We start from the raw sequence: 27,154 nt of genomic DNA, 5'->3' as shown, positions 1-27,154 counted from the left end.
CATTTCCTCTATGCACATAGAAGTCCTAAAAAGTGAGGTACATTAGAGTTGTGGGATTGGGTTAAGTCAGACCTCATGATCAGATGGCTGCAGGGCCAAGTCATCCAGAAGTCAATAGGACTTCAAGTCAAAGGTAAAAAGTCATAAACAGACCAGGCAGCCACCCACAAGATCAAGGTAACTAATGGAACTAGGGGGAAACCCAGGATTTGCTAAATCCCTAGCAGAACTCTAGAGACCTCACTCAGCAAGCTATGCTGCCTTCTGTTTCTCTCAAAGCAGGAAGCTCTCCATTTCAGAAACCTTCAGTTTCAGGATGTGAAAGAAAAGGATATAACTGAAATCTCACAAGGAGAAAGATGTAAGAGACCTATGATGTCCAAAAGAACTGAGAGGTTGGCTGGGCATAGTGACACATGCCTTTAATCCTAGCACTCAGCAAGCAGAAGCAAGTGAATCTCTGTGAGTTCAAGGCCAGCCTGGTCTATATACTGGGTTCCAGGCCAACCAGAGCAACACAATAAGATGCTATCTTAAAAAAAAAAAAAAAAAACCCTAAGGGAGAGATTCTTTTTTTAGTTGTGGTTGTCTTTGGAGAGGGGTGAAAGAGACAGAGGTGTGAAGGTCTGTGCACAGAACCAAAGAAAATACTGTGTGTTCTGCTTTATCATCTCTGCCTTATTCCTTCAAGCAGGGTCTCTTGCTGAACCACTAGATCGAGGTTGGCAGTGAACAAGCCCTGGCAATCCTCTTGTCTCCATTCCCCCACAGCACTGGGGTTACCACCCCACTACCACATCTGTAGTTTTTTTTCCTAACATGAATACTGGGGATTCAAGCTCAGGTTACTGTCCTTATGCAAGCATACATTCTTATCCACTAGCCAACATCCCAGCAAGGAGCTGTATTCTTTTTTAAAAACCTGTGTGTGTTTATTTATATGTATGTACAGGTGTGTGTGTGTAGATCAGAGAACAGCCTGAAGGGGTCAGTTAACCACCTTCCAGATGTGGGTCCTAGAGACTGCAGGTCACCAGGCTTGACAGCCAAGTATTTCACCTGCTGAGTCATCTTTCAGGACCCAAGTTACTTAATATTTTTAAACTTTTATTTTCTCATTAATGAAGTCCATCTGTGCAACTACAGCAACATGAATCCTTACTTCTTTTTTTCTTCTAAATTGGCTCAGGTAATCCACTGTCCATTTGTGTGTACATGATCTCATGTAAATTCGAAGGGTTTCAAAGGGTGCTGCCTGGCTGAGGTTGCTCCAGGGCCAGATTCTAATGGTGGAAATTACATCTGTGCCTCCAAACTGAGGCCATTTATATATTCTTCCCATTTACTTCCCACTGGTATTTGTGTTACATCCTTTACTTTTTTCCCATGACCTGATGTTTGCACTGATTCTTGCCATTCACAGGCCACTGGATTTTCTAATCTGTGACCTTGTTCTGAGTTTGGGCCACAGCTACACTCTCGGTCTGAAACATTTGGGTGGCATCAGACCTCTGGCCCAAGCCTCACAATAAATTCCTTCTCTTGTCACTATTCCTATGCTGTTCATGTCCATGTCTATGACTTATGTCCTTCCTCCCCAGCCAGTGCTGCCTGCAGTTCTGGTGCTTACCCAAGTTGTAGAATCTTCTTTAGAGCTTCGAGCAGGATAAAGGAATTAAATAATGTCGAGTTTATATAACAATACTATGTAGAGAAGACAGAAACCTGCTCACAATTAACAGTAGTATTAAGTGATTGTGTCTTTCTGTATCTCAAGTTCACTGTCTTTTAAATTGGCTTTTTTAAAGATTTATTTATTTTGATTTTATGTGTATGAGTGTTTTGCCTGCAAGTGTGTCTGTACCATGTGCATGAAGTGCCCACAGAGGCCTTAAGAGAGCATCAGGTCCCCTGGAACTGTTATTACTATTGGTTGTGAATTGTCATGTGGGTGCTGGGAGCCTCTCAAAGAGCTATCAGTGCTCTGAAGCATTAAGCAATCTCTACAGTCCCTACTGTTTGTTCTCCTTTTGTTTTTTGAGACAAGATCTCGCTCTGTAGGCCTGTTTGGCCTGGAACTTTCTATGTAGACCAGGCTAGCCTTGAACTCATAGAAATCCACCTGTCTCTTCCTCCAGAATACTGGGATTAAAGGCATATGCCATACCATACACATGCCTGGCTTCTTAAAAAAAATTTTTTAAGATTTATTTATTATGTATACATGTTCTGCCTGCATGTTTGCTTGCACAACAGAAGAGGGCACCAGATCTCATTATAGATGGTTGTGAGCCACCATGTGGTTGCTGGGAATTGAACCCAGAACCTCTGGAAGAGTAGCCAATTTTTTTAACCTCTGAACCATCTCTCTGCCCCCCACCCCCTTTAAAATTATTAATTACATTTAGTGTGTGTGTGTGTGTGTGTGTGTGTGCGCACATATGTGAGTGTGCGCATTTAGAGGTCAGAAGACAACTTGCAGGAGTTAGTTCTCTCCTACCATGTGTCACCTGAGGATTGAACTCAGGTTGTCAAGCTTGGTGGTAAGGGCCTTACCCATTGAGCTATCTCACCAGCCCCTAATTGAGCTTTCAGACTTATCTGAAATCTTATAGAATATTCGAGTACATCCCATCAAATTAACTCATTTTCCCCTAGCCTATTACTAAAGCAGATGCCTTTTCCCCTCACAGACAGGGTTCTCATTGCTCAGACACATGGCACAGTGCTGAGATGTTCTATGAAGAAGTTCTAAATACGAAGGAGTTCAAGGAGACCCCTTCATCCCAGTTCCTAGGGAGTTGGATCTAGTAAGGGGTAAACAGAAGCAAATAGTTTCCTGAAGCTGTGCCAAAGCTCTGTGTCAACTGCCTAGCAGGAAATGCTTTCAGAGGATGAAGATAAACAGACTATCATCTTTTGGGGTGAAAATATTCTGTCTTCTTACAAAACAAATACACTGGATTTAATCAGCATCACACAGAGGGTGAACAGAAAAAGGCACTGAGAATGCTTATACCTATAACTGAGAATAATGGTACCTTGTCTCAGTTAGGGTTTCTATTGCTGTGAAGAGACACCATGACCATAGCAACTCTTAAAAAGGAAAACATTTCACTGGGGCTGGCTTACAGTTTTAGAGATTTAATCCATTATTGTCATGGCAGGGAACATGTTGGCATGCAGGCAGACATGGTGCTGGAGAAGGAGCTGAGATCTACATCTTGATCCTCAGGCAGCCAAGAGTGTACTGACTTGAGCTTCTGAGACCTCAAAGCCCACCCCAACAGTGACACACTTCCTCCATCAAGGTCATACCTACTCCAACAAGGCCACATCTCCTAAAAGTGCCACTTCCTATGGACCAAGCATTCAAACAAATGAGTCTATAGGGGCCATACCTATTCAAACAACCACATACCTGTAGGACACGTGGCAGCTACATGGGCTGCACATGAATCTCACTGTTCAACACTCATGTGTATAGTCAAAATGTCTTATGAAAATGTCATGGTAAATTAAATCTTGTCTTTCTTGTAATTTCCATTATAGCTTTACGAGAAATTTATATTTTAGAAGCAGTTCTTAATGTTTTTATTTTTTGATAGGATCTTACTCTGTAACCTAGTCTGTCCTAGAACCTACTATGCAGATCAAGCTGGGTTTGAACTCACAGTTATCCCCCTGCCTCAGTTTCTCAAGTGCTGAGATTACAGGCATAAGCCACAACACCTGTTGTTGTTCTTTTTAATTATTTTTCTTAAACTGGAGAAATAGCTCAGTTGTTAAGAGCATTGGCTGCTCTTTAAAAGGAGCTATATTCAATCCCCAGCAACCACATGACCGATTTACAACTGTCTGTAACTCCAGTCCCAAGGGATCTGACACCCTCTTCTGGCCTCTAAAGGCATCAGGCATGCATGTAAGCAAAACACCCATACACATAAATAAAAAATTTTGGGGGTTTTTTTTTGTTATTATTGTTATTGTTTTGAGACAGAGTTTCTCTGTGTAGGCCTGGCTATCCTGGAACTAACTCCGTAGACCAGGCTGGCCTTGAACTCAGAGATCTAACTGCTTCTGCCTCCTGAGTACTGGGATTAAAGGCATATACTATCACCACCACAATATAAAATGATTTAAAAAGAAATTTATTTTTTTCTTATGTGGGGAAAAGAGGCAGTGTCACAGGCCCAGGATGGCCCTGAACTCCCTATATGTCCATGAATAGCCTTGAATTGAACTTCCTGCCTTCAATTACTGAGTGCTGGGATTACAGGCATGTGCCACCACACTCAGTGTGGTGCTGGGGATCAAACCCAGATCTTCATGCATACTAGGCAAGCACTCTACCCAACTGAGCCTAATCCCTTGCCTTTATGCATTTTTCTTTCTTTTCCCTTCCTTCCATCCATATATCCTTCAACAGTCTCTACTCATGATCCTCCTGCCTTTGTCTCTTTAATACTGGGGTTAGATACATGGCACCACACCTAGTTCTTAATACTTTAGCACTATAGAATTGTAATTCTTTCTAACACTTTCTACATAACCATAAAATTTTCAAAATATGTTGAGTTTGGACTGGCATTTAAGCCAGCTGAGTAATTTTGTTGTAGCCTAAGATGAAGTTATTCATAGGATCAGGTCTAAAGCAAATCACTCCAAAACCTTTTCCAATACATTTCTGTCTGCCCTCATTGTCTACCAGAAAGTATACCTGACAATTATACCTTTACTAAAGAGCTCCTCTGCTGCAACTTACTTTTACTTTCTTTAGCTGCAGAAAGATGATGATATATATGGGTTGACTGAGAAGGCTTACTACCAACCAAAGAAATCTGCTGTCCTCCATAAAGTCTCTTGGCCTTTTTCTGCTTTCTCTACCAGTCACCTGTGTTATTCAGCTCCAATCCCAACCACCTGTAGTCACTGTCTCCTTTCTCACATTAGGAGTGTCCTCTGTCCCAACCAACTTCATGTCCAATGTTTCCCAGTAACAATAAGGAATAAAACTCCCATATCTCAAGAAACAGATTTACCTGCAATAGATCCATTTCTGTACCTGTTATGCATCAGCATACTCCAGGCACCTCAGATAACAATCGGAGCCTATCTCTTTTTCAGGATCCCACCCCATATTCCATGTTCATGTTCCATCAGGTGTCATTTCAAATATCCACCAAAGTAGGGCTTCGCAGCCTTAGTTACTATAGGGGAGCAACAGGAACTTTGTGTAGAGTCTTTCATGTTTTCTCCTCAACATGAGGAAGAGGAAGATTTTGATACAATGGAAGAGTAGAAAACAACAGGAACCCTTCTCCTCAATAATTGCATAAGCAGAATCTGCTAGATGCAACTGTTTTGGAACTCTGGAGTTTACTGAAGGATTGCTACTTCCCAGGTAAGGCTTGGACAGACCTGGCTTAGTTAGGGTTTCAATTGTTGTGAAGAGACATCATGACCATGGCAACTCTTTTTTGTTTTGTTTTCTTTTTGGGGGGTAGGGGTTTCAAAATAGGGTTTCTCTGTGTTGCCCTGGCAGTCCTGGAAATAGCTCTGTAGACCAGGCTAGCCTCAAACTCACAGAGATCTGCCTGCCTCTGCCTCCGAGTGCTGGGACTAAAGCGGTGCAATATCCATGCCCAATGACTAGGCCATGGCAACTCTTATAAAGAAAAAACATTTAATTGGGATGGCTTACATTTTCAGAGGTTTAGTCCATTATCATCATGGTGGAACATGGTGGCAGGCAGGCAGACATGGTGCTGGAAAAGGAGCTGAGCATCCTACATCTTGACCTGCAAGCAACAGAAAGTGGTCTGAGACACTGGACGTGGCTTGAGTATATATGAGACCTCAAAGCCCACCCCCACACTGACACACTTCCTCCAACAAGGGCGTACCCACTCCAACAAAGCCACATCTCCTCCTCAATAGTGCCATTCCCTATGAGCTTATGGGGGCCAATTACATTCAAATTGCAATATACTAGTAAAACTGAGCTCTTAGCATGGCAGAAGCTACCCATTCTCTCCACCCATGTCAGGCAGCTGTGACTATACTCCTGGAACAGCTTACATGAAGCTTATGGCAGACAATTTGTACAAAAAAGACCTTTACTCCAATTACTGAGATCTCTGCTCTGACATTTTTGAACATTTGTAAACAAGGAACTCTGCAGAAAACAAAAATTTCTATAAGCCAGTTTGGATCAGGACTGTCCATCAAAGGCTTGTGTGCTAAAGGCTTAGTTGCCATCTTGGTGCTATCAGGAGGAGGTGGTACATGACACAGTAGAGGCTTTCTAGTCATGGGAGATTGTGAGATCCTAGTTTTTCTTTCATAACCCACTCAGAGAGGAAGGAACTGTGCTCCTCCATATATTGCCTGTCACGATGTACTATCTTGCCACAGGCCCAAGAGCAAGGTAGCTATCACCTTATATACTGAACTAAGTAAAAATACATCTTTCATCTTTATAAACTGATTATCTCAGTTTGTTGCAGTAATGGAAAATGGCAAGCAGCCATCATTGTTCCAATAATGAAGCTGGATTCATCTAATACCACATACAAAAAGTAACTCAGTATAAATCAAAGACTTGAGTATAAGGCCTAAAGCAATAAAACTTCTAGAAGAAAACACAAGACAAAAGCTTCAAAACACTGACTTTGGCAATGATTATTTTTTAATGTAACCAACGTACAGGAACAGAGGATGAGATAGAGAAACTAGACTTCATGAAAAGCTTAAATCTCACATATCAAATAATACTATCAACAGGGTAAAAGTGCAATTACAGAATGAGAGAAACTATCTTTGTATCATTTTACTAATTCATATCTAGACTAGATACTAAAATTCAGTATCACACAAGTCAAAACAGTCAAAGAACTTGAATAGACACTAAAAAATAAAGATTAAAAAAATAAAAAAGATATACAGAGACATAATGACCTGAATATGATCCCATCCCCAGAACCTCCAAGACAGAAGAAAGACTCCTACAAATTGTACCCCACTCCACCCCACATACATAAGTAACTGATTTTTTTATTTTAAAAAAGATATATAGGAAAGCTACAGAGATGGCTCAGTGGTTAAAAGCAAGTATTGCTCTTGCAGAGGACTGGAGTTCAGTTCCCAGAATCCACATGCAGTAACTTACAATCAATCACCTGTAACTCCAGCTCCAGAGACTCTGATGCCCTATTCTGGCCTCTGCAGGCACTGTGTTCAAATGCACATAGTACACAACACCTGCCTACACACAGACACACACACACACACACACACACACACACACACACACACATATACATAACTACCCAGGCATGGTTTGAATGCCTTTTAATCACAGCACTTGGGAGGCAGAATTGAACAGATCTCTAAGAGTTCAAGGCCTGCCTGGTCTACATATCTCGTCCTAGGCCAGCTAAAGCTAGAAAGTAAAACTCTGTCTCAAAAAAATTAATTAAAATAATAAAAACCATTTTAAGAAGAAACTATAAATGATAAACTAACTCCAAAGAAAGCTGGAGGAAGAGAATAACAAGGATAACAATTACATAGAAGTCAATGAAATCAGAAATAGAAAAAAAAATTGAAACCAAAAATTGGTTCTTTTGGGAGATTTTAAAAATTAACAAAACTTTAGACTCATCCAGAAATTGAGAGGAGCAGAACAATGGCTCAGTAGTAAAAGCACTGACTGTTCTTCCAAAAGATCCTGATACAATTCTCAACACCTAATTGGTAGCTCACAATCTTCTATAACTCTTCTTCCAGGGGGTCTGATGCCCTCTTCTGGCCTCTGAGAACACCAGAAATATATGTAGGTAAAACAGTCATACACATAAAAAATTTTAAATATATATTTATAAAATATATTTATAAATTTATAAAATACTACATATATGTAGTATGTACATATATATATATATATATGTATATATGTATATATAGGAGATTCAGCCAGACATAGTAGTACATACCTGTAACCCCATTAAGAATAAGAATAGGAGCCTGCTTAGTGGTGCATGACCTTAATTAATCCCAACACTTGAGAGGCAGAGGCAGGTGGATCTCGAGTTCAAGGTCAGCCTGATCTACAGGAATTCTAGGACAGCCAAGGATACACAGAAAAACCCTATAGGGTGGGGGGAGAAAGAGAAAGAAGTGGATGTGGTGACACATGCCTTTAATCCAGAGGCAGGTGGCAGGTGGATCTCTGTGAGTTCCAGGCAAGCCTAATCTACATAGCAAGTTCCAGGACAGGCAGGGTTACATAGAGACCTTGCCTCAAAAAAGAGAGAAACAGAAACAGACATACTAGCCAGCCACACTCAAAGCTTGAAGAAATGAAAAAGATTATGCTGTAATACTGTAAGTTTTTGTCAACAAATTAGACGACTTAAGTGAAATAGACAAATTCTTAGACAGAAAGAATAAGAACTGACTCAGAAAGGACCAAAAAATATAAGCAGATCTAAGACAAGTAAAAAACTTGAATTAATTAAAAATCTTCCCAAAAGAACAGCTCAGGCACAGATGTTACCATTTCTACACAGATGATTCTAGAAAATAGAACATTTCCTAAATCACTCTATAAGGCCAAAATCTTGTACCAATTCAAAGACACAAAGTCGAAAACTAGAGATCAAAATCCCTCATGAAGATACGAACAAATATTTTCAATAAAATATAAAATATTAGCAAGCTTGCCAGGCGGTGGTGGCGCACGCCTTTAATCCCAGCACTTGGGAGGCAGAGCCAGGCGGATCTCTGTGAGTTCGAGGCCAGCCTGGTCTACCAAGTGAGTTCCAGGAAAGGCGCAAAGCTACACAGAGAAACCCTGTCTCAAAAAACCAAAAAAAAAAAAAAAATTAGCAAGCCAAATCTAGCAAAATGTAACAAGATTATACATGGTATTGTGGGATTTATCCCTGGAATAAGAAATTGGCTTACTATCCAAATACACACTAACACAACATATTGATAGAATAAAAAATAAAACCACATGGCCACATCAATTAATGCACAGAAGAACATTTGACAAAATCCAGCAACCTTTCATGATTAAAAAAAGAAATAAACGTAACAAAACAGGACTTCCTCAACCTAACAAAGAGCATCTAGCATGAACCAAATTCCAAACACCAAACAGGGTATAGTGAAGTAACCCCATAAACCCAGCACCTGGGAGGCAAAGACAGGAAGGTTGTAAATTAGAAACTAGTCTGGCCAGGCAGTGGTGGCGCACGCCTTTAATCCCAGCACTCGGGAGGCAGAGGCAGGCGGATCTCTGTGAGTTCGAGGCCAGCCTGGGCTACAGAGTGAGTTTCAGGGCAGGCTCCAAAGCTACACAGAGAAATCCTGTCTCGAAAAACCAAAAAAAAAAAAAAAAGAAAGAAAGAAAGAAAAAGAAACTAGTCTGATCTATACAGCAAGTTCAAGGCCAGCCTGACCTACATAAGGGGATGTAGTATGGTGGGAGAGTCCCTGCCTAAGGCACACTGGCCCATGTTTAGGATCTTCAGCACTGCAAAAACTCCATACACCACACAGTTAATGATAATAGATTCCAAACAAGGAACCAAGGTTCTCCTGTCATTTCTATTTAATGCTGTATTGATGGCCAGTATCATGAGGCAGAAATCCTGACTGAAACATTGTAATTGAGACAGGCATAGGGGCACACACCTTTAATACCAGCAGGAGACTAGTCTGATGTACATATATATTGACTTCCAGGAAAACAAGGGCTACATAGAGAGACTCAATCTATGAATGAATGAATGAATGAATGAATGAATGAATGAATGAATGAATGTTGGTTGTCTGTTTTTTTGCAGTGGGACCTATGTAGTCCAAACTGGCCTTGAATTCCTGATCCCCTTGCCCCAGACTCCTAAATAACTGGAATTTAAAGGTGTGTATTACCAGGCCCTCAGGTCAGATTTTCTTCACGCACAGATGATCTGCCCTTGTCAGTAGAAAATACCAAAGAATCCACAAAGATCCCCCGCTAGGATTAACTAGTAAATTCATTAATGTCATAGGAGAAAAAGTCAACTATATTCCTATACACTAGCAATAAATAACCTGAAAATGAAACAGAAAACTATTACATTCATATTAGCATAAAACATCTACTAATACATTTGTTACAAGAATTGCAGGATTGAACGGGCCTGGTGGTACACAGTTGCGATCCCAGTACTAGGAAGATGGAGTCAAGAAAATCTTGAATCCCAAATCATTCTCAATTATGATTCAAGACTGAAACAAGCTGGGTGTGGTGGTTCACACCTTTCATCCCAGAACTTGGGAGGCAAAGGCAAGCAGATCTCTGAGTTCCAAACAAGCCAGGTCTATATTGTAAAGTCCAGGCCAATCAAGGGCTACATAATAAGACCTTGTCTTAAAAAAAAAGGAAGGAAGGGAGGGAAGGAGGGAGGAAGAGAGGAAGAAAAGGAAGGAAGGATGAATTGAAACTAGGATGGAATATTTAAGACCTTGTCTCAAAAAAAAAAAAAAAAATCAAGAAAGGAGCTGGGGGAAGGAGGAAGGCAGAAAGTAAGGGAGATGGGGAGGCAGGAAGGGAAAAAAAGGATATAAATACCATGATAATTAATATTGATTGCCAACATGTCAGAACATAGACACCTAGGACATATATCACCTAGGAGACAAGCTTCTGGGTACACCTGTGAGGGACTGTCTTGATTGGGTTAACAGAGGCAAGAAGACTACCCTAAAAGTGGATGGCACCATTTCCTGCTCTTGGGCCCTAGACTCCATAAAAAAGCGACAGCTAGCTAAACACCAGCAATCATTGAAAGAAAATACGCCTGGAGATGCTAACCAGGTACTGAGCAGGCTTTTATTAAATCCTCCAGGCTGCACTCAGGATGGGTGGAGATGTAGCCCCAGGGAGAGTTACAGAAGAGAGCTTTACAGGGAATAGGATAGGAGTAAGCATGAGGCTAGCTGGTCAGGTCCTGATTGGCTGCAGAAAGAACATTTTCCAAATAAGGGTGTAGGAGCATGAAGTCTAATGCAGCCTGCTGCAAAATTTCAAATGCAGAACTCATCACTATCTTGTAAGCAACTCATTGGTGGACTGAGACAAAATGGCGTTACCAATGTTAAGCTCTATCAATCATTATTCTCTGCTTCCTGATTGTGGATGCAACATAAGCAGCTGCTTCAATGGCCTGCTGACAGGACTTCCCAGTACCCTGAAACTGTGTGCCACAGTAATCCCTTAATAGATTTTGTCAGAGTATTTTATCACAGCAACAGGAAAAAAAAAGACAAAGAAACTAAAGAAAACTGAAATAAATGTATAGATATTCTATGTTCATGAATCAAAAGTCCAATATCATTTCTTTCTTTTTCTTTTCTCCCCCCGCCCCCAGACAGGGTTTCTTCGTGTAGCCCTGGCTGTCCTGGAACTCACTCTGTAGACCAGGTTGGCCTTGAACTCACAGAGATCCACCTGCCTTTGCCTCCTGAGTACTAGGATTAAAGGTGTGCGCCACCACCACCAGCCAACATGTTTTCTTAAGAGTCACTTTTATTTATGTGTATGTGTGTGTGCCTGTGTGTGTGTCACTTGGGTGAGCAGGTTGACTGTGGAGGCCAAGAGAAGGCAGTGGCGAGATCCTGAATGTGGGTGCTGGGAACCAAACTCAGGTCCTCTAGAAGAGAAGCAAGCCTTCTTAATCACTGGGCTATCTCTCTAGCCTTCCAACACTGTTAGGATTGCAGTTCTCCCCAAATTGAACTAAAAATTCAACTCAATTCCTATCAGAACCCCAGAAGTCTTTATGTAGAACTTTACATATTTTTTGAAATATAAATAACCTAGAATATCAAAGCAACTTTGAAAGTACAGAACATAGTTTGTATACTATTTCCATACTTCTCAATTTCTAGACTTACCATAAACTTACAATAATCAAGAGAGTGTGGCATATTCCATACATATGGATCAATGGAACAGAATTAAAAGACCAGAAATTAATTTCTGTATACTTATAGTCAACTGACTTTTGACAATGGTACAAATGCCATCTAATGAAAAAATGATAGTCTTAAACAAATGGTATCTAAAGAGATGAATTTACATCTCATATAGCATATACACAAATTAAACTAAATATTAGAAGACAGAAGAAAAATGATGAATTAGGTAAAAATTATATATGTATCAAAAGCACAACCCATAGAAAAAAGTACTAAACTGGACTTCATCATAATTTAAGACTTGGTGCTTCAAAAAACACCATTAATAAAATTAAAGGGCAGAGTATGGAGAGATGATTCCCTGGTTAACAGCACTTGCTGTTCTCCCAAAGGACCCAGGTTCTATTCCCAGAACCCACATGGAGGCTCACAAATGTCAGTAACTCCAGTCCCAGGGGATCTGATGCCCTCTTCTATCTTCCATAGGCACTACAAGCATATGGTGTACATACATACAAGCAGGCGAAACATCCATGTCTTCTACTGGTCTCCATGTGCACTGCATGCCTTTGATGCACATGCATACAAGCAGGCAAAAGACCCATATACATAAAATAAATCTCAAAAGAAAAAATATTTTTAAGGAAAATGAAAGTGGGGCTGGAGAGATGGCTCATTAGTTAAGAACACTAGCTGTCTTGCAGAAGACTGGAGTTCAGTTCCCATCATCCACATGGTGGTTCACAACTGTCTGTAACTCCAGTTCCAGGGGATATTATGTTCTCTTCTAGCCTCTGTGGTTGCCAGCACACATATTGTGCACATGTATCCATGCAGGTGAGCACTCAAATGCATATAAAATAAAGTAAATCTTTTTTAAAAGAAAAAAATTAAAGGTAGATGAGGAGAGGCTTAATAGGTAAAACGCTTGGCATGCAAACATAGGGACCTGGGTTGGGACCACCCAGATGCCCAGCACCCACATAAAAGCTGGACATGGCAGTGTGCATTCATTATCGGTTGCTGGGGAGGTAGAGACAAGAGGGTTTCTGGAGCTTGTTAGCCAGCTATTCTAGCCAAATTGGTAAGCTCCAAGTTCATTGAAAGATCCTGTCTCAGAAATTAAGATGAAACTCAACTGAGGAGGACATCTAGTATCAACCATAACCTCTACATACACCACACACACACACACACACACACACACACACACACACACACACACACACACACACACACACACGAGAGAGAGAGAGAGAGAGAGAGAGAGAGAGAGAGAGAGAGAGAGAGAGAGAGAGAGAGAGGTGATTAATTCCTTCATTGAAAGAATCTCTTTATAAGGTCCCAACAACAAACCAAAATATGATTCCACCAAAGTACACTCTGGGAAACCAATGAGTTTGTTAAGCTTACTTACAGAGTGAGAGATGAGGGGTATGGGCAGCATCCTGAGTGATTCACAGCTGTCACACAAGAAGGTCTGGAAGTTGGCTTCCTCAAAGCCACAGAGATAGAGGCCCTTCCCTTTTTCTTTCCCAGCCTATACGCTAAAGCCTCTCCCTGAAACCTGGGCCCCTAAGCAATTAGGGCATAACTGCATACAAATTGCTGGGAGGCATGGTTGGAGACCCAGGTAAAGGTTCAATGACCCTCCTCACCCCTTCCCTCTATGAGGGAATGTCAACAGTCCACAGACATGATATGTGGACACTTGCAAGCAACCACAGCTGATCTGATGAAGATGGTGACTGTTTTGCTCAGAGAACACACTTTATAACAACACCACCCCACCCACACACAAAGAAACTGAAGCACTAGGGATATAACTCAGTAGTAAAGCACTTGACTAGCACGCAAATGGCCCTGGGTATTTTAATCCCCAGCACTGAAAAAATAAAAAAATAAAATGAAAACTAGAATAGACCAAAAGAAAATATTATAAACCATATATTCAATAAAGAATCCTTTGTTCAGAATTTGAACTTTCATCATTCAATATTTTTTAAGTGACACACAAACCATATTAAAAATGGATAAAGGATCTGAACAGATATTTTAGCAAAGAAGAAACAGGAAGAGCTAGAAATAACAAGAAAAAGGTCTACACAGCAGCACCAGTCATTATGGAAATATTAACTGAAGCCTCCATGAGCTGCTACTTCACACTCACAACAGTAGTAAAATGACTATAATTTAAAAAACAACAAATGGCAGGCTGGAGTGGTAATGGCCTTTAATCCCAGCACTCAGGAGGCAGAGGCAGGTGGACCTCTGAGTTCGAAGTCAGCCTGGTCTATAGAGTGCCAGGACAGCCAAGGCAGTCACAGAGAGAAACACTGTCTCAAAAAAACCAAACCAAAAACAACAAAACAAAACAAAACAAAAAAGGTTAAAAAAACAACAAATGCTAGAGTGCATGAGGAAAAACTATCAGTTGTGGGAAAAAAGAACAGTACAGCCACTTTAATAATATTTTGGCAGTTTCTTATAACGTAAACATAAATTTATAATACCCTCAAAAATTTCACTTAAAAGTATCTGCTCAAGAGAAATGAAAATGTCTGTAGAGTCTTATATACATTATCAGAATAGCATTCAAACTGGAAATAATTCTAAGTGATGAATAAACAAACAAAATACAATATATTCATATGGTGGAATATTATTTATCCACAAAAATTAATAAAGTACTAATATATACTACAACTCAGATGAACCTCAAAATAATCTAAGTGAAAGAGACTAGTCCAAAAGGGCCACATATCATATGAATTGCCAGAAAAAGGCAAAGTTATGGAGATGGCAATCAGAATAGTGGTTACCTAGGTCCAGAAATAGGAGTGAGAATTGATTATAAATGGTGGATACTAGACTACTTTTTTTTCTTTATTTGTTGTATGTGTGTGAATGTGGCACATGTGTGCAAAGAATGTGTGTGGAGGTCAGAGGACAACTTTTGGGAGCAGGTTCTCACCTCTCCACTTTGTTTGAGGCAGGGTCTTGTTTGCTGCTATTGCTGGACCACATACTCCAAGCTAGCTAGTCCAGGCGTTCTAGCCCAATTTCCTGTCTTCACCACCCATGTGACTGTAGAAGAGCCGAGTTAACAGATGCACACACTACAGCGTCTGACTTTTTACATAGATTCCAGGAATCAAACTCAGGTAGTTAGGCTTGTAGGGCAAACATTTCCCCTGAGGCTCCCTCTCAAATCACCTCTCAGGCCCAACACTGCATTTTCAGTTCATTAAAATATCCCAAAGCAGGACTGTGATGATATGGGTACAACTCTGAAATTTTATTAAAATTCACTGAATTATATACTTAAATCAGGTGAATTCACGGCTCACCAAGCCCATCCATTGACACGACCTAAAGACTGAGAATCCCTTTGGATCCTGTAAGGGACCCACCCCCGCTAAGAAGTGTTCCATAACGTGGGCCTTTCGCCCCATTTATGCCCTGCTGCTCACCAGCGGGTGCTGCTGGGTCACTAGCACTGAGACTTCGGGCTGTCGCCATAGCTCAGTGGTGTTATGAAAAGTAAATGACCCATTTCTTACTTTAAAGTGATGGGATTAATGCTTGAAAGGTGGGTGCAGATCCCAAGAGAAAGAGATAGGGGGTCAGCCTGGTCTACATAGTGAGTCTCCAGCCCAGCCAAGGCTACACAGTGATTGTCTCAAAAATTTAAAAAAAAAAAAAAAATTAAATTAAAAAAAAAAAACACACCAAAATTGTGTGAATCCATCCTTCCAAGGGAGGGATGAAGAAGCTGCAGGGAGGGAATGTTGAGACACACCCCACACACACTCCTCTGGCCTCCCCTGAAGTCTACCGGTCCCCATACCCACAGCCCCAAAGCCTCCGTCTGGCCTCCATCCCCAGCCCTTGAGCGCTCTTCTGACACAACGCCCTTTTCCCAGCCCTACCTCCTCAGTCGTGTTGTTCAGCTAACCTCATCACGTCCTCACACAAAAGTGGTTCGGGAGTGGCGATAGCCCTGAATGCGGAACGAAAGAGCCGCTGCAGTATTCTCACAACTTTTTTTAGCTCAACAAGCGCCGGGATTCACACAGACCCGACGGGGCGGGACGGACCTCGAACAAGCACCGCGTCGCGTCAGCCGCTAGTTCCAGCCGCGACCACGTGCCCCTCGAGCCCGGCCCCGCCCACCTCCAGGCCCCGCCCACGGCGCCCAGCAGTTAGCCCGGCAACTGGCGCGAAAGGGCGGCTACCGGAGCGCAGGCGTGTTCGGAAGAGCGCGGCGCGCATGCGCCCCGGAGAAGCAGGTCGGGTGAGGGGCCGCACCCAGGGTCCTGGAGGCGGAAGTGTAAGGGACTGGGGTCCTGTCTTCCAGTCCCCAACTTGGAGCGCGCGATGCGGGCGGAGGGAGAGCTGGGGTTGCGGGGGAAGCTTCCTCCTGGATCCGGGCCTGGGTGCGGCTGACGCGCCGGTGTCTGTGTGTGTGCCCAGGGAAACATGGAGTACTGTCTGGCGGCCGCGATGCTGAACGGGGTGGACCGGCGCTCACTGCAGCGCTCGGCTCGGCTGGGGAGGGAAGTGCTGGAGCGCGCCAAGAGAAGGGCAGTGAACTGGCATTCTCCGGAGCGATCCAAAGGCAGCGTGGGGGTCCTTTACCGCCAGGACACCTACCAGGAACGATGGTCGATCCCCGGTCCCCAGCGCCTCCTAGGAGAGGTGAGGGCGCGAGCTGGGGAGCTGCACAGTCATTCTCGGCCTCCCACTGGGCCAGAGGGAACCTCCATGGCCGAAAGATGCAAAGTATCTGGGCAAAGAGTGGAAAAGTCCTTTGGAAACTTCTTTTGACACTTTTTATTATTTTACAGGGGTCTCGAGTAGCCCAGACTGGCCTTGAACTCCTCAAGTACTAGTTTTAAAAGGATTGTACACCGGCGCAGTGTGACCAATTCTTTATGAGTAACAAAAGAATAGTTACTCGTTATTAATAGTTAGTCAGAATAAAATAGTATTCTGTTTGTCTACTTTTAAAATATAATTTCTTGCGGAGTGTGGTGGTGCACGCATTTAATCTTAGCACCCAGGACTCAGAAGTAGATCTCTGAGTTAGAGGTTACACTGGTCTACATAGCAAGTTTCAGGCCAGCTAGGGTTACATAGTGAGACCTTGTCTAAATAAGTAAATACACTTCTTAGTGTGGTGTCAGAACTTGGGAGATCAGGGCAGGAAGATCAGGTTCAAGGCCAGCCTAGTGTACATGTGACCCTGTCTCAAAAACCCTAAACAACAATAACAGCCTTTTTCTACTAATTGATAGTAAGTAAGGCCAGCTAACCTATTTTAGTTCCTGGAAAAATTGCATGTCTAGTTTACTGAGTTAGAATTCTTTCTCAGCAAGATCTCTCTTCCCAATTTCAGCTTGCAGAAGCTATCCTAAAAGTGAAAAAGGCTATTTCTCAAATGATGTCCTTTTCCAGTAGAGACTCGTAGGTTTCACCTGTGACTTGCCATTTATTCACATAGAGAGAAGAAAGGCGCCCAACCCTTAGTGCTTCCTTCAGAACAATGGCTGAATTCATGGACTATACTTCAAGTCAGTGTGGGGTAAGTTGGTGCGAACTCACACTGTGCTCCTGATCTGTGCTTAGGAACAATCAGTACTCCTCCATCCACGGACCTACAGGCCTTCATGAGCAGATTATAATCAATTAAGCCAGGTGGTAAACACAAGTTAGAATTCATTCAACAAATATTTATTCATCCTAACTGTAGTTGTTGAAGATACAGCAGTAAACAAACCAGAAAAGGTCTTTGCCTACATTGAGTTTTCAGTTGTGTAGGGGAAGAATATGGTGCTTATTTCCTGAATTCCACAGTTAGTCTAATTTGAAGATGTTTCCTTTTCCCTTTGAAATTAAGTTAAGCCGGGCGGTGGTGGCGCACGCCTTTAATCCCAGCACTTGGGAAGCAGAGCCAGGCAGATCTCTGTGAGTTCGAGGCCAGCCTGGGCTACCAAGTGAGTCCCAGGAAAGGCGCAAAGCTACACAGAGAAACCCTGTCTCGAAAAACCGGAAAAAAAAAAAAAAAAAAAAAAAAAAGAAAGAAATTAAGTTAAAATCCTCAAGGTCACTCCTGAGTTGTTTTGTGTTCAAAATGTGTTGAATCAAAAACTGGAAGCCTGTATGTTAGCTCTTAACCTTCAGTGTTTGTTTCCCGTTCATGGTGAATGAATGTCCCAATGGGTTCGAAAACAGGTGTTGGTGACAGAGATGGCCATGTGAAACAGGTGCAGGTGTGCAGTGTCTGCTTCCCAAAGATCAACCAGTTGGCTCTTTTTAATGGCAAATCTGCTTCCCAAAGGTCAAACCATGTTCTGTAAATTTGAGCTAGCCAGTTGGCCGCTCTTAAGACTCACCTAAGACATGTGACCGGAGCAGTGAGAAGTTAGGAGTACACTTTTGGACATGAAGCTCCCCTCATTCTGTTCTTTAGCTTCCCGTGGTAAAGTTCAGATTTCTGAAGCCCCAAGCTTAATTATTGACTTCTTTGATTTCCACTGAGAGATGAATAGTAAATTATGACACCATGCAAGATGTAGTCATTGAAATGAGGAAACAGATTTTAGGTTCTGACACCCATACACTGAGGTTGAGGGAATGGATGTTAAAGGCAGACCAGCCAACACTGAAGGAAAACACAGGCTGTTTTCTGGGAATCACACCAGGCTTTACATGTAAGTGCCCTGGATTTAAGGATACTGGTGTATAAGCGAGATGGAAAAGAACTGGTTTTGCTGTGCTTTCAGACTTCAGATGTTAAGATCCCCAAACTGCCAGTCTTTCTGTTTTGTTGGAGATAAGATCTCAAGTAGCCCAGGCTGGCCTCAGACTTGCTACTTACCTAACCTTGAACTCTTGATCTCCTTGCTTCTACTTTCTGAGTATAGGGATTATAGGCATCCACTGCCATACCCAACCCCCATCTTTTACAAACATTCTTTAGATTACAATAGGATTTCAACCAAGGAGCTACGGTTCAGAGACCATTTTTAATGTTCTTATTGTCCTAAGGAGGCATTAGAGTGATCTGTAACTTCAGCTCCACTATAAAATGGTTAACTTAAACACTTGGTTCATGGTTCAGTCAAATAATAGTTGTCTTTGAGGCTTAGCAAACTGGTGTTCTTTATGTAGGTTTTCAGCTATGTTCCTCTTCAATCCTATTACAGACTGGTGCTTCATAACTTCTTGGTCTTTTGAAGATTTAGAAAAGTGTTCTGGGTTTGGCTCCACAATTTTAAAGTGGCCTTAAAATGTCATAGGTCCATGTCCTGAGTTCTCTCCCCAGCCTCTCGTCACATTCCTTTGACGCTGTCCCTACAGTATGTTCCAAACAAACTTGTGACATCTTCATTACTCATAGTCAAGGGCAAATCTAAGGTTAACTTGGAAGAGGAGGAAGGAACAAAACAAGAAAAATGTGACTTTTCTGATCCTTTGGATTATTCTTAAACTAGAGATCTCTCCTTCCATTATTTCCCCTGTGCAGAACCGTGGTGCAAAAGGCTGCACGGCTTTGAGGGTTATGTTGTAGCCTTCTACGCTCCTTCAACTCAAGGAAATCCCTCCATTCTTCCCTCCTCCTTGTCTGAGTACCTGGAAGTAAACACAGAATGGTTGATCTGACTCTGTCAGGGGAGGAAATGAAAGGGTGAGTGTATTTGACATGGAAGTGAAGATGTGAAAACCTTTACCTAGCAGAGAACATGATCCTGCCCACCTTTGTTTACTTCATCAGAGTTCTTGCCCTACAGAGGCAGCAGGTGGCAGCAAAACCATGCCAAATGCAATTTCCTTGTCTTAGCATCTCAGGCCTAGGCCTGTGGAAAGGATAGGTAATTTACCTTTTTTCTCATGCTTCCTTCCATAACCTTGCTGTGCACAAGTATCAGAGAATCTTTCTGAAAATTTGGCCAGAATATTTAAATGTTCTTTCACATTATTTCTCTAGAAATACTACTCATCTATGCCAGAGGAAGGAGGGGCAACCCACGTCTACCGTTATCACAGAAGGAAGCCTCCAGAAATGTACATGTACTCAGACATAGGACATGATCGAGAACAGGTACAGGTCCCCATTGTTCCAGGCCATGCCTGTAGCCTCTCAAGGTTGAGACAGAGATTTGTAAGTCCCTGTGGGATTTTTTTGTCATCGGATACCTCTGTGACTCAGCATTCTAGTGCTCAGCAGACATGTGTGACTTCATAATCTCCAAGAACTTACAGAAATAGGTGTTTGTCTGAAACTTAAGATTATTTCACTCTAGGATCTTCAGCTGAACCTGTGATCCTGAGCTGTGAGGTTCTTGGGCAAGCTTAAGAACAACATATTTACATATACATCTAGGAATACAAAAGAGGGTTGTTGTCTTAAGCCACGTGTAGCAGCACAGACCGTTAATCCCACCACTTGGGAGACAGAGGCAAGTAGCTCTCTCTCTTGAGTTTGAAGTCAGCCTGGTCTACATAGAGAATTTCAGGGCAACCAGGCCTATATTGACTGTCTCAAAAACAACAAAAGACGTTATTTTTAACTATATATGTGTGTCTGTGTATGGGTATGTGCACATAAATGCAGGTGCCCAGCAAGTCTAGAAGAGGGTGTTGAGTCCACTGGAGCTGAAGTTAACAAGTGGTTGTGAGCCACCCAGTGTGAGCACTGGGAACCAAACATGAGTCCTCTGCCCTTAGCTACTGAACTATCTTTCCAGCCTCCAGAAAAGAGATTTTTAAAAGTTATATCTTACTGAGATAGTGATACTGCTATGTCTTTGATAATTTTTAAAAAGGAAATGTGAGTGGGGGTTGTCTCATTAAATATTTTTCATTTTTCAGACAGGGTCTTGCTGTGTTGCCTACTCTGATCTTGAACTGGTCTCAAGTGATCCTTCTTCAGCCTGTAGGGTGGCTGAGACTACCTTGGTTTTTATAAAGATAAGAGCTAGCAGCCCCTTATCACACACTCTGTCTTGTTTGGTTGGTTTGGGGGTGTTTTGTTTTGTTTGTTTTGTTTGAGACAGGGTTTTTCTGTATAGCCTTGACTGTCTCGGAACTCACTCTGTAGACCAGGCTGGCCTTGAACTCACAGAGATCCTCCTGCCTCTGCCTCCTTAGTGCTGGGATCAGAGGTGTGCGCCACCACAGCCCGGCTCACACTCTATCTTTTAATATGTGTTAATATCTTATGATATTAAAGATTATATCTTTTAATATGTTTTGTACAGCTTTTGGGTTGGCAGTCGTGGTGAAGGAGGCTAGCTGAGAGCCAGCGCGCAGTGGCAGTAGGGGCAGGGAGCGGCGACGGGCCCTGCCAGCTGGGAGCCTCTAGGAGGGACGACACTGGCCTAGGCAGGGCCCCCCTGGGTGGTGCCTACAGATTTAAGCCTCTTCAGAGTCTGGAGAAAATGGCAGAGACAGCAGCAGAGCCTTCTGGGCAGCTTGTTCACTCAGACACTCACAGTCACACCGTCCTGGCTAGCCTTGAGGACCAGAGAGAGAGAGGCTTTCTCTGTGGTATTACTGTAATTGTGGAGAACGTGCATTTCTGCGTCCACAAAGCTTTTCTTGCTGCCAGCAGCGAATATTTCTCAATGATGTTTGTGGAAGTGGGCGAGATTGGCCAGTCTATTTATATGTTGGAAGGCATGGTTGCAGACACCTTTGGTATTCTGCTGGAATTTATCTATACAGGCTATCTACAGGCCAGTAAGAAAACTACAGAACAGATCCTGCCTACTGCTCAATTCTTAAAAGTCTGTGATCTGATAAAGGCTTACACAGACTTCCAGACTAACCATAGCTCTCCAAAGCCGCTGGCTCTGAACGGCACTGGTACTCCAGTGGTTGTTATTTCTAGTAAGAAGAATGATTCTCTAAAACGGAAGCAGGGAAGACCAAGAAAAGGCAATAGTGTGCGAGAGGGGAAATCAGAACTCGCTTCAGAGGAAGACATGCAGCTGAGAGTGAACAATTCAGTTCAGAATAGACAAAACTTGGTGGTTAAAGAAGGAGACGGTGTGGAGCTGAATTCAGGCACAGATCCCAAAGGAAAAGGCATCTGAATCCGCTGGTGAGCCAGGTAGCGTGGAAAAGGCATCTGAATCCGCTGGTGAGCCAGGTAGAGTGGAGGAGATGCTCGCTGAGGATGAGAACTGTGACCCCAAGGCTTAGGATGGACAGGATAGCCTGAGTAGGTACAGCAAGTGGAGGATTCAGAGATCTGTCAAATTTAAAGATTACAAACTCAGTGGAGATGAAGACAACCAGTGTTCAGCCCAGAGGATATGAGGGGAAAAAAGCTGTTCAGCCCAGAGGATATGAGGGGAAAAAAGTGCGCCAGCAGTCCTGAGGCCTGGTGTAAAGACTGTGGCAAAGTCTTTAAGTATAATCACTTTTTAGCAATCCACCAAAGATGCCACACTTAGAGCAACCTGTTGAGAAATTTGGAGTTGTGGTCATGACAGTATTTATTTATTGTTCAATTTCTATATGATAGGCATTATAATAAAGTCTTCTTACATGCCATTTTATATAGGTCTCTTAGTAATCCCACAGTAGGTAATATCTCGTGTACAGATCCAGTCTTACTTCGAGCAGACTCACCCATGCCATGATAACCCAGCCAACCTGATTCAGAACCCTTGGTTTTTGTTTGTTTTTTTCTTATCAAGTTATTAAGCACCTCCTGCCTTTTGATTTGTGAATGTTCCTCATCTTGGCAGAAACATTCTCTTGCCCTGTTCTACAGATGTCTTTATAGTTTAGCCATCTTGTAAATATTCCTCCTTTTGGATATCTCTGACTCAGCGTTGGTATTTGTCCACCTTGTTACTGAAATGTCCTTTGTCCTCTCATATGGCCAATATGGCAGCCACTAGCAACACAGGGACCTTTTTTCCTCTTATACAGTACTGAGGATGGAACCCAGGGTTTAGGTGCATGCCAGCCAAGCATTGTACAGCCGAGCTCTATCCCAGCCCTACATAAATTTTATCACTTGAGTTTTAGATAGCTAGACTGAGAAACTGAATTTTAATTTTGTTGTTTGAATAACCACATATGTCTGATGACTACCATATTGGACAATGTATCTAGCAGAAATTCTCGAGTTCTTTCTTGAGCTGTTTGATTTCAGGTCAGGTTGTAATTGTCACTTGTAAGCTTATGTATAGGGGCTAGTGTTTTAAATTTTGCTTTCACATGACTTAGTGGCACCTGCTGCTGTGTTTCTGAGCCTGCGCGTTAGAACCACCCAGAGCTTCTGCAACCCCCTGTGCTCCTCCACACTCAGGCTTCTGGTTGATTTGTCTGGATTGGCCATGTTTGAAGTTTCCCAGAGATGGAGCTCTGTCGATAGAGTGCATGTACAAAGCCCTGGCGTTACTCCCCAACACCACAGAAACGGGGCAAGGTTGCATGTTCTGTGATCCCAGCACTCCACAAGTAGAGACAGTAGGATCTAAATTTCAGGGTCATCCTTGGCTGCAAGGCAAGCCAGTGATACATGAGGTGCCTCTCAAAAAAGAAAGCCCCTCAGAAATTATGTATATTGAAAACTTGACTTAGGGTACTTTGGACAGAACAGAATCCCAACTATGTGTTGAACTGTGGTGGATTCTATTTTATTTTTTTCTAATGGGCTCTGTAACTAATAGATTCTAATACTAGATTGTATTGTAGCTATTTTTATCCAAGTTGTGCATACTTTAAAGCATTACATTGTTCAGTGAAACTTAAGGAGAAAAAAATATATGTTGTGCAAAAGAAAAAGGTTCTGTTTGTTCAACAGAAGTAGGCTTTTTGTTTTGAGTTTACTTAAACTCCTTTAATTATTCTCAAAGCTGACAGACTTAAGTCCAGAATCAAATCCCTGACTTCTCTGGTCTATGAGTCATCTTAGGGTAGTAGAGTAAAGGGGTCTAGTGACAGGAGTGAGCATGGGCATGTGAGTGGACTCAGTGCAGGCAGCAAGAACCCTTTGAGTTGTCCTGAAATCCCCTTTCCACCCTGGCCTGATCTCTGCTAAGAGCAACATTCCTCTTTCCTGTGATGGATAAAAATGGTACCTCTAAGGCTTTATCCATGTTCCCTGCTAATACCATTCCTATGAGAAGCAGAGAAGAAAACTGTGTTTGTGAAAGTCTGTTGGGTGTCATGACTTTAGCATTTCAATCTTCCCTTCCATCCAGGAGACCAAGGCTCTGAGTTAAGTGAATCCTTCTAGTGAGTAACAGGACATGGGATTTAAACTCAAGTTTGCCAGACTCTATAGTTCACATAAGGAAAAGTAACAATGGAAAACACATGTCTAAAAATAGCTCTAAATGTACCAAACATATCATTAATAACAGGTGACAGATGAGAAAAGGCATAGGAAATAATCCTAATAAGAGAAAATGTCTCTGCTTTCAGAAGGTCAAAGCTCAGGTCATAATCGATATTTATCTTGACAGAGAAACAGCAGAGAAGAGACATCTGTTGGTCCAGGAAGTATCTACCAAACATCAGAGCATTCTCAAGAGGTATCCTGGCCTGTGAGTACAGAGCTTCATGTGTGCTGGGCTTCACTACCCTTCTGTAAGCCAGCTGACTTGTTACCAACTGGGCTCCATTTGTATGGAGCTCTACAGTGTCTTCAAATTGAGAGGTTTACTTGAAGGTCCACAAGATTTTGGTTCAGTGCAAAATTCTGTTTTCTTAGTGTTTTCCTTCACTGGAGGCTTAAGGGATGCTCTGTGTGCCTCAGCTCATAGTTGTGGTTGGAAAGAATGTTAAGTATTCACAGCTCCCTTCCTAGGCTCAGCTGGGCTGGCATTGGCTCCTGCTAGAATTCCATCTGTTGAAGCAGCAGGAGGGTCTGACCCTCTGCTTGTAAAATGCAGCCATTGCTGAAATTCCAGAATATGTACATGTGGTGATACTGGGTTCCAAAACATTTGAAATGTTTCTGTGGAGGAGAAAAAAAGAAATAGATACGGGTTTTTCAGTTTCAGGACCAAGGAGTAAGTAAGTAGTCTTTGAGCCTAGGGAGTTTGTTTGAGACTTGGAAGAGCTGGAATTCGAGGAAGGAACTTAGACATGTCGCTGCAATAAATCCCTTTTTGTTTGTATAAAGTTTGTTACTAACCAGGATTCAGATATTTTAGAGTTATTAGCAACTAAAAAATTTTGCTTCTAGTACAAATGCAAGCTGTCAGCTGTGGGTATCTTCATTAGTGCTGCTTTTGGTAATTCTGATTGGCCTGGATGTGAAGATGAATTTTTTTTTTTAGGTTTATTTTATGTGTATGTGTGTGTACTTTCATGTATGTATGTATACCACATGCATGTTTGGTACCCTCAGAGGCTAGAAGAGATTGTCAGGTCCCCTAGAACTGGATTTACAGGGTTTGGTGAGCCATCACCATTGCCTGGGTTCTGAGATCCAAACCTGCATCCTCTACAAGAGCAGCAATCAAGTGCTCATAACTCCTGAGCCATCTCTCCAGCCCCCCACACAAATACACGCTAACCTCAACGCTGCCGTGTATGGAGATGAATGGAGCATATCCTTGGCTAGGATTCTGAGGCGCCTGTATATTACACAGTTGTCCTCTGGTAAACAGCAGTGTCATTACCACCCTCCTCACATCAGTTAAAGGGTGTCGGACCTTTAATTTTTCAGAAGTGGAAGAATGATAACATAAAGTAGCTGTTGAAAGTGTTGACCTCAAGTCTGTCATCAAGGCAATGTGGGATGAAATTTCATGGAAGTACAAATATCACTTATTCCTGCTATAGAATTTTCTGGCCAATAGTTTCATTAGTCTCCCTTGTGTGGTGTAAGAAATGACAACTCTGCCCGTGGTTCTTTCCCAGCATTGAGCAGACATGAAGTAGCTACCCAGATACGTTTTTGTTTTTTGTTTTTTTCTTTGAGATAAGGTTTCTTTATGTAGCCCTGGCCATCCTAAAACTCACTGGGTAGACCAAGCTGGCCTTGAACTCAGAGATCCTCACCTGCCTCTTCTTCCCAAGTGCTGGGAATAAAGGTGTGTGCCGCTATGCCCAGCTCAGCCAAGCTCAGCCCAGATGCACTTTGGCTCTTACCTGCTCTCTCCTGTTTTGTGACTTTGCCTTTTCGCCCATGTGAACTAAGGCCCATCCCCTGCAAGTGCCCTGAGCCACTTCCCAGCCAGGTATGAAGTCTAGCCTTGGAGGATGGTTTCTACTCAGTTCAGCTATGAACACTGTCCCATCAACTCCAGCTTTCAGGGCTTTGCAGCATAAAAGAGCAGACCTTCCAAGTAAGTGCTTCAGTGACAGAGGGCGTCCATTCATATTAGCTTAGGAGAGAAACAGTGCCTCATCTTTCCGAAGGGAGTCTGGCAAAGCATGATTGAAAGACCTTGCCAGTCCTAAGTGCCATTTTCTACTTCTGATTCCCAAGCAGCCTTTCCCTCTGCCTAACTCCTACTCCACCTAGGGTTTTCCTTTGTGTGCGTGCATGTGGTTTTTTTTTTTTTTTTTTTCAAATCAGGGTCTTTCTCTTTCTGTGTAGCCCTGCCTGTCCTGGAACTCTCTTATGTAGACCAGGCTGGCCTCAAACTCACAGACTGCCTCTGCCTCCAGAAAGCTGGGATTAAACACGTGAGCAACCACACCTGGCAGGTGTTCTTTTTATAATTCGTCATGTTTCTATAACACTTTCTCATTTACAAAGTTTTGACATGCTTGCTTGTGGGTAGGTATTCTCACAGATTTAGAAAGAGGGCAACACGCATTAAGGCTGAGAATCACCAAAACAACAGTGTCATCATGTGACCAAGCTGAGCCTTGAAGGCAGGACCCCATATCTGTACATTCCTCCCCACCTCTGGCACACAATGGCGGAGATCAGTCTTTAAACCACCTTGCCTCTTTTCCTTTCAGGCTGAGGCCATCTCTAAGGACCTCTACATAGAAGTGTATCCTGGGACCTATTCTGTCACTGTGGGCTCAAGCCCTTTAACCAAGAAGACTCACGTGGTCGAAGTTGACTCGGGGCAAAGTGTGGACTTGGTCTTCCCCGTATGAAGTTGACCATCACTGCCATCATTTCGCTCTTTTTTAAATAGCAAGAAGAATAAAATCACCTATTAATTGTCTTAATAATGAT

General features: G+C 42.5%; 3 protein-coding genes across 9 annotated transcripts in view; 2 read left to right on the top strand and 1 right to left on the bottom strand.

The window, feature by feature from the left end:
* The window catches only part of Dennd2b (DENN domain containing 2B), a 202,199-nt gene extending 186,117 nt beyond the window's left edge, over window positions 1–16,082 (bottom strand). For both annotated transcript variants that reach the window (XM_052763470.1, XM_052763468.1), the window contains exons 1-2: window positions 15,909–16,082; window positions 5,705–5,801 (exon numbers count right to left, since the gene is read on the bottom strand). Coding sequence is in view for 1 of the 2 variants with exons in the window: in XM_052763468.1 (XP_052619428.1) it covers window positions 5,705–5,706 (2 nt within the window). In the remaining variant the exon portion in view is untranslated. The remainder of the gene's footprint in view (window positions 1–5,704; window positions 5,802–15,908) is intronic.
* Window positions 16,083–16,174: 92 nt separating this feature from the next.
* Window positions 16,175–27,153, top strand: Akip1 (A-kinase interacting protein 1). 6 transcript variants are annotated; one of them, XM_052711747.1, is made up of 6 exons: window positions 16,175–16,268; window positions 16,453–16,677; window positions 17,483–17,563; window positions 19,970–20,083; window positions 24,471–24,551; window positions 26,929–27,153. In XM_052711747.1, exons 2-6 carry the CDS (start codon window positions 16,459–16,461, stop codon window positions 27,070–27,072), a joined length of 639 nt encoding a protein of 212 aa, XP_052567707.1. In that variant the 5' UTR covers window positions 16,175–16,268; window positions 16,453–16,458; the 3' UTR covers window positions 27,073–27,153. The 6 variants fall into 6 exon arrangements, with proteins under 6 accessions (XP_052567707.1, XP_052567706.1, XP_052567705.1 ...); XM_052711746.1 differs by having other exon boundaries at window positions 16,212–16,309; window positions 24,471–24,539; XM_052711745.1 differs by having other exon boundaries at window positions 16,212–16,309.
* Window positions 20,090–24,464, top strand: LOC128093884 (zinc finger and BTB domain-containing protein 24-like). The gene has a single exon (XM_052711751.1). It carries the CDS (start codon window positions 21,423–21,425, stop codon window positions 22,077–22,079), a length of 657 nt encoding a protein of 218 aa, XP_052567711.1. The 5' UTR covers window positions 20,090–21,422; the 3' UTR covers window positions 22,080–24,464.
* Window position 27,154: the final 1 nt, after the last annotated feature.

The sequence above is a fragment of the Peromyscus californicus genome, unplaced genomic scaffold (genome assembly GCF_007827085.1).
Source record: "Peromyscus californicus insignis strain IS unplaced genomic scaffold, ASM782708v3 Scaffold_4__1_contigs__length_199733344, whole genome shotgun sequence".
Lineage (NCBI taxonomy): Eukaryota > Metazoa > Chordata > Mammalia > Rodentia > Cricetidae > Peromyscus > Peromyscus californicus.
The sequence above is the reverse complement of the archived record's forward strand: the minus strand, read 5'-3'. Positions and strand labels throughout refer to the sequence as shown.

Excerpts from the sequence above, each read along its gene's own strand:
- Akip1 (XM_052711745.1), top strand. The coding sequence starts at position 16,250 with ATGCGCCCCGGAGAAGCAGGTCGGGTGAGGGGCCGCACCCAGGGTCCT. Across the intron at positions 17,564-19,969 it reads ATACTTCAAGTCAGTGTGGG|AAATACTACTCATCTATGCC; the intron begins GTAAGTTGGTGC and ends TTATTTCTCTAG. Across the intron at positions 20,084-24,470 it reads TAGGACATGATCGAGAACAG|AGAAACAGCAGAGAAGAGAC; the intron begins GTACAGGTCCCC and ends TTATCTTGACAG.
- LOC128093884 (XM_052711751.1), top strand. The coding sequence starts at position 21,423 with ATGGCAGAGACAGCAGCAGAGCCTTCTGGGCAGCTTGTTCACTCAGAC.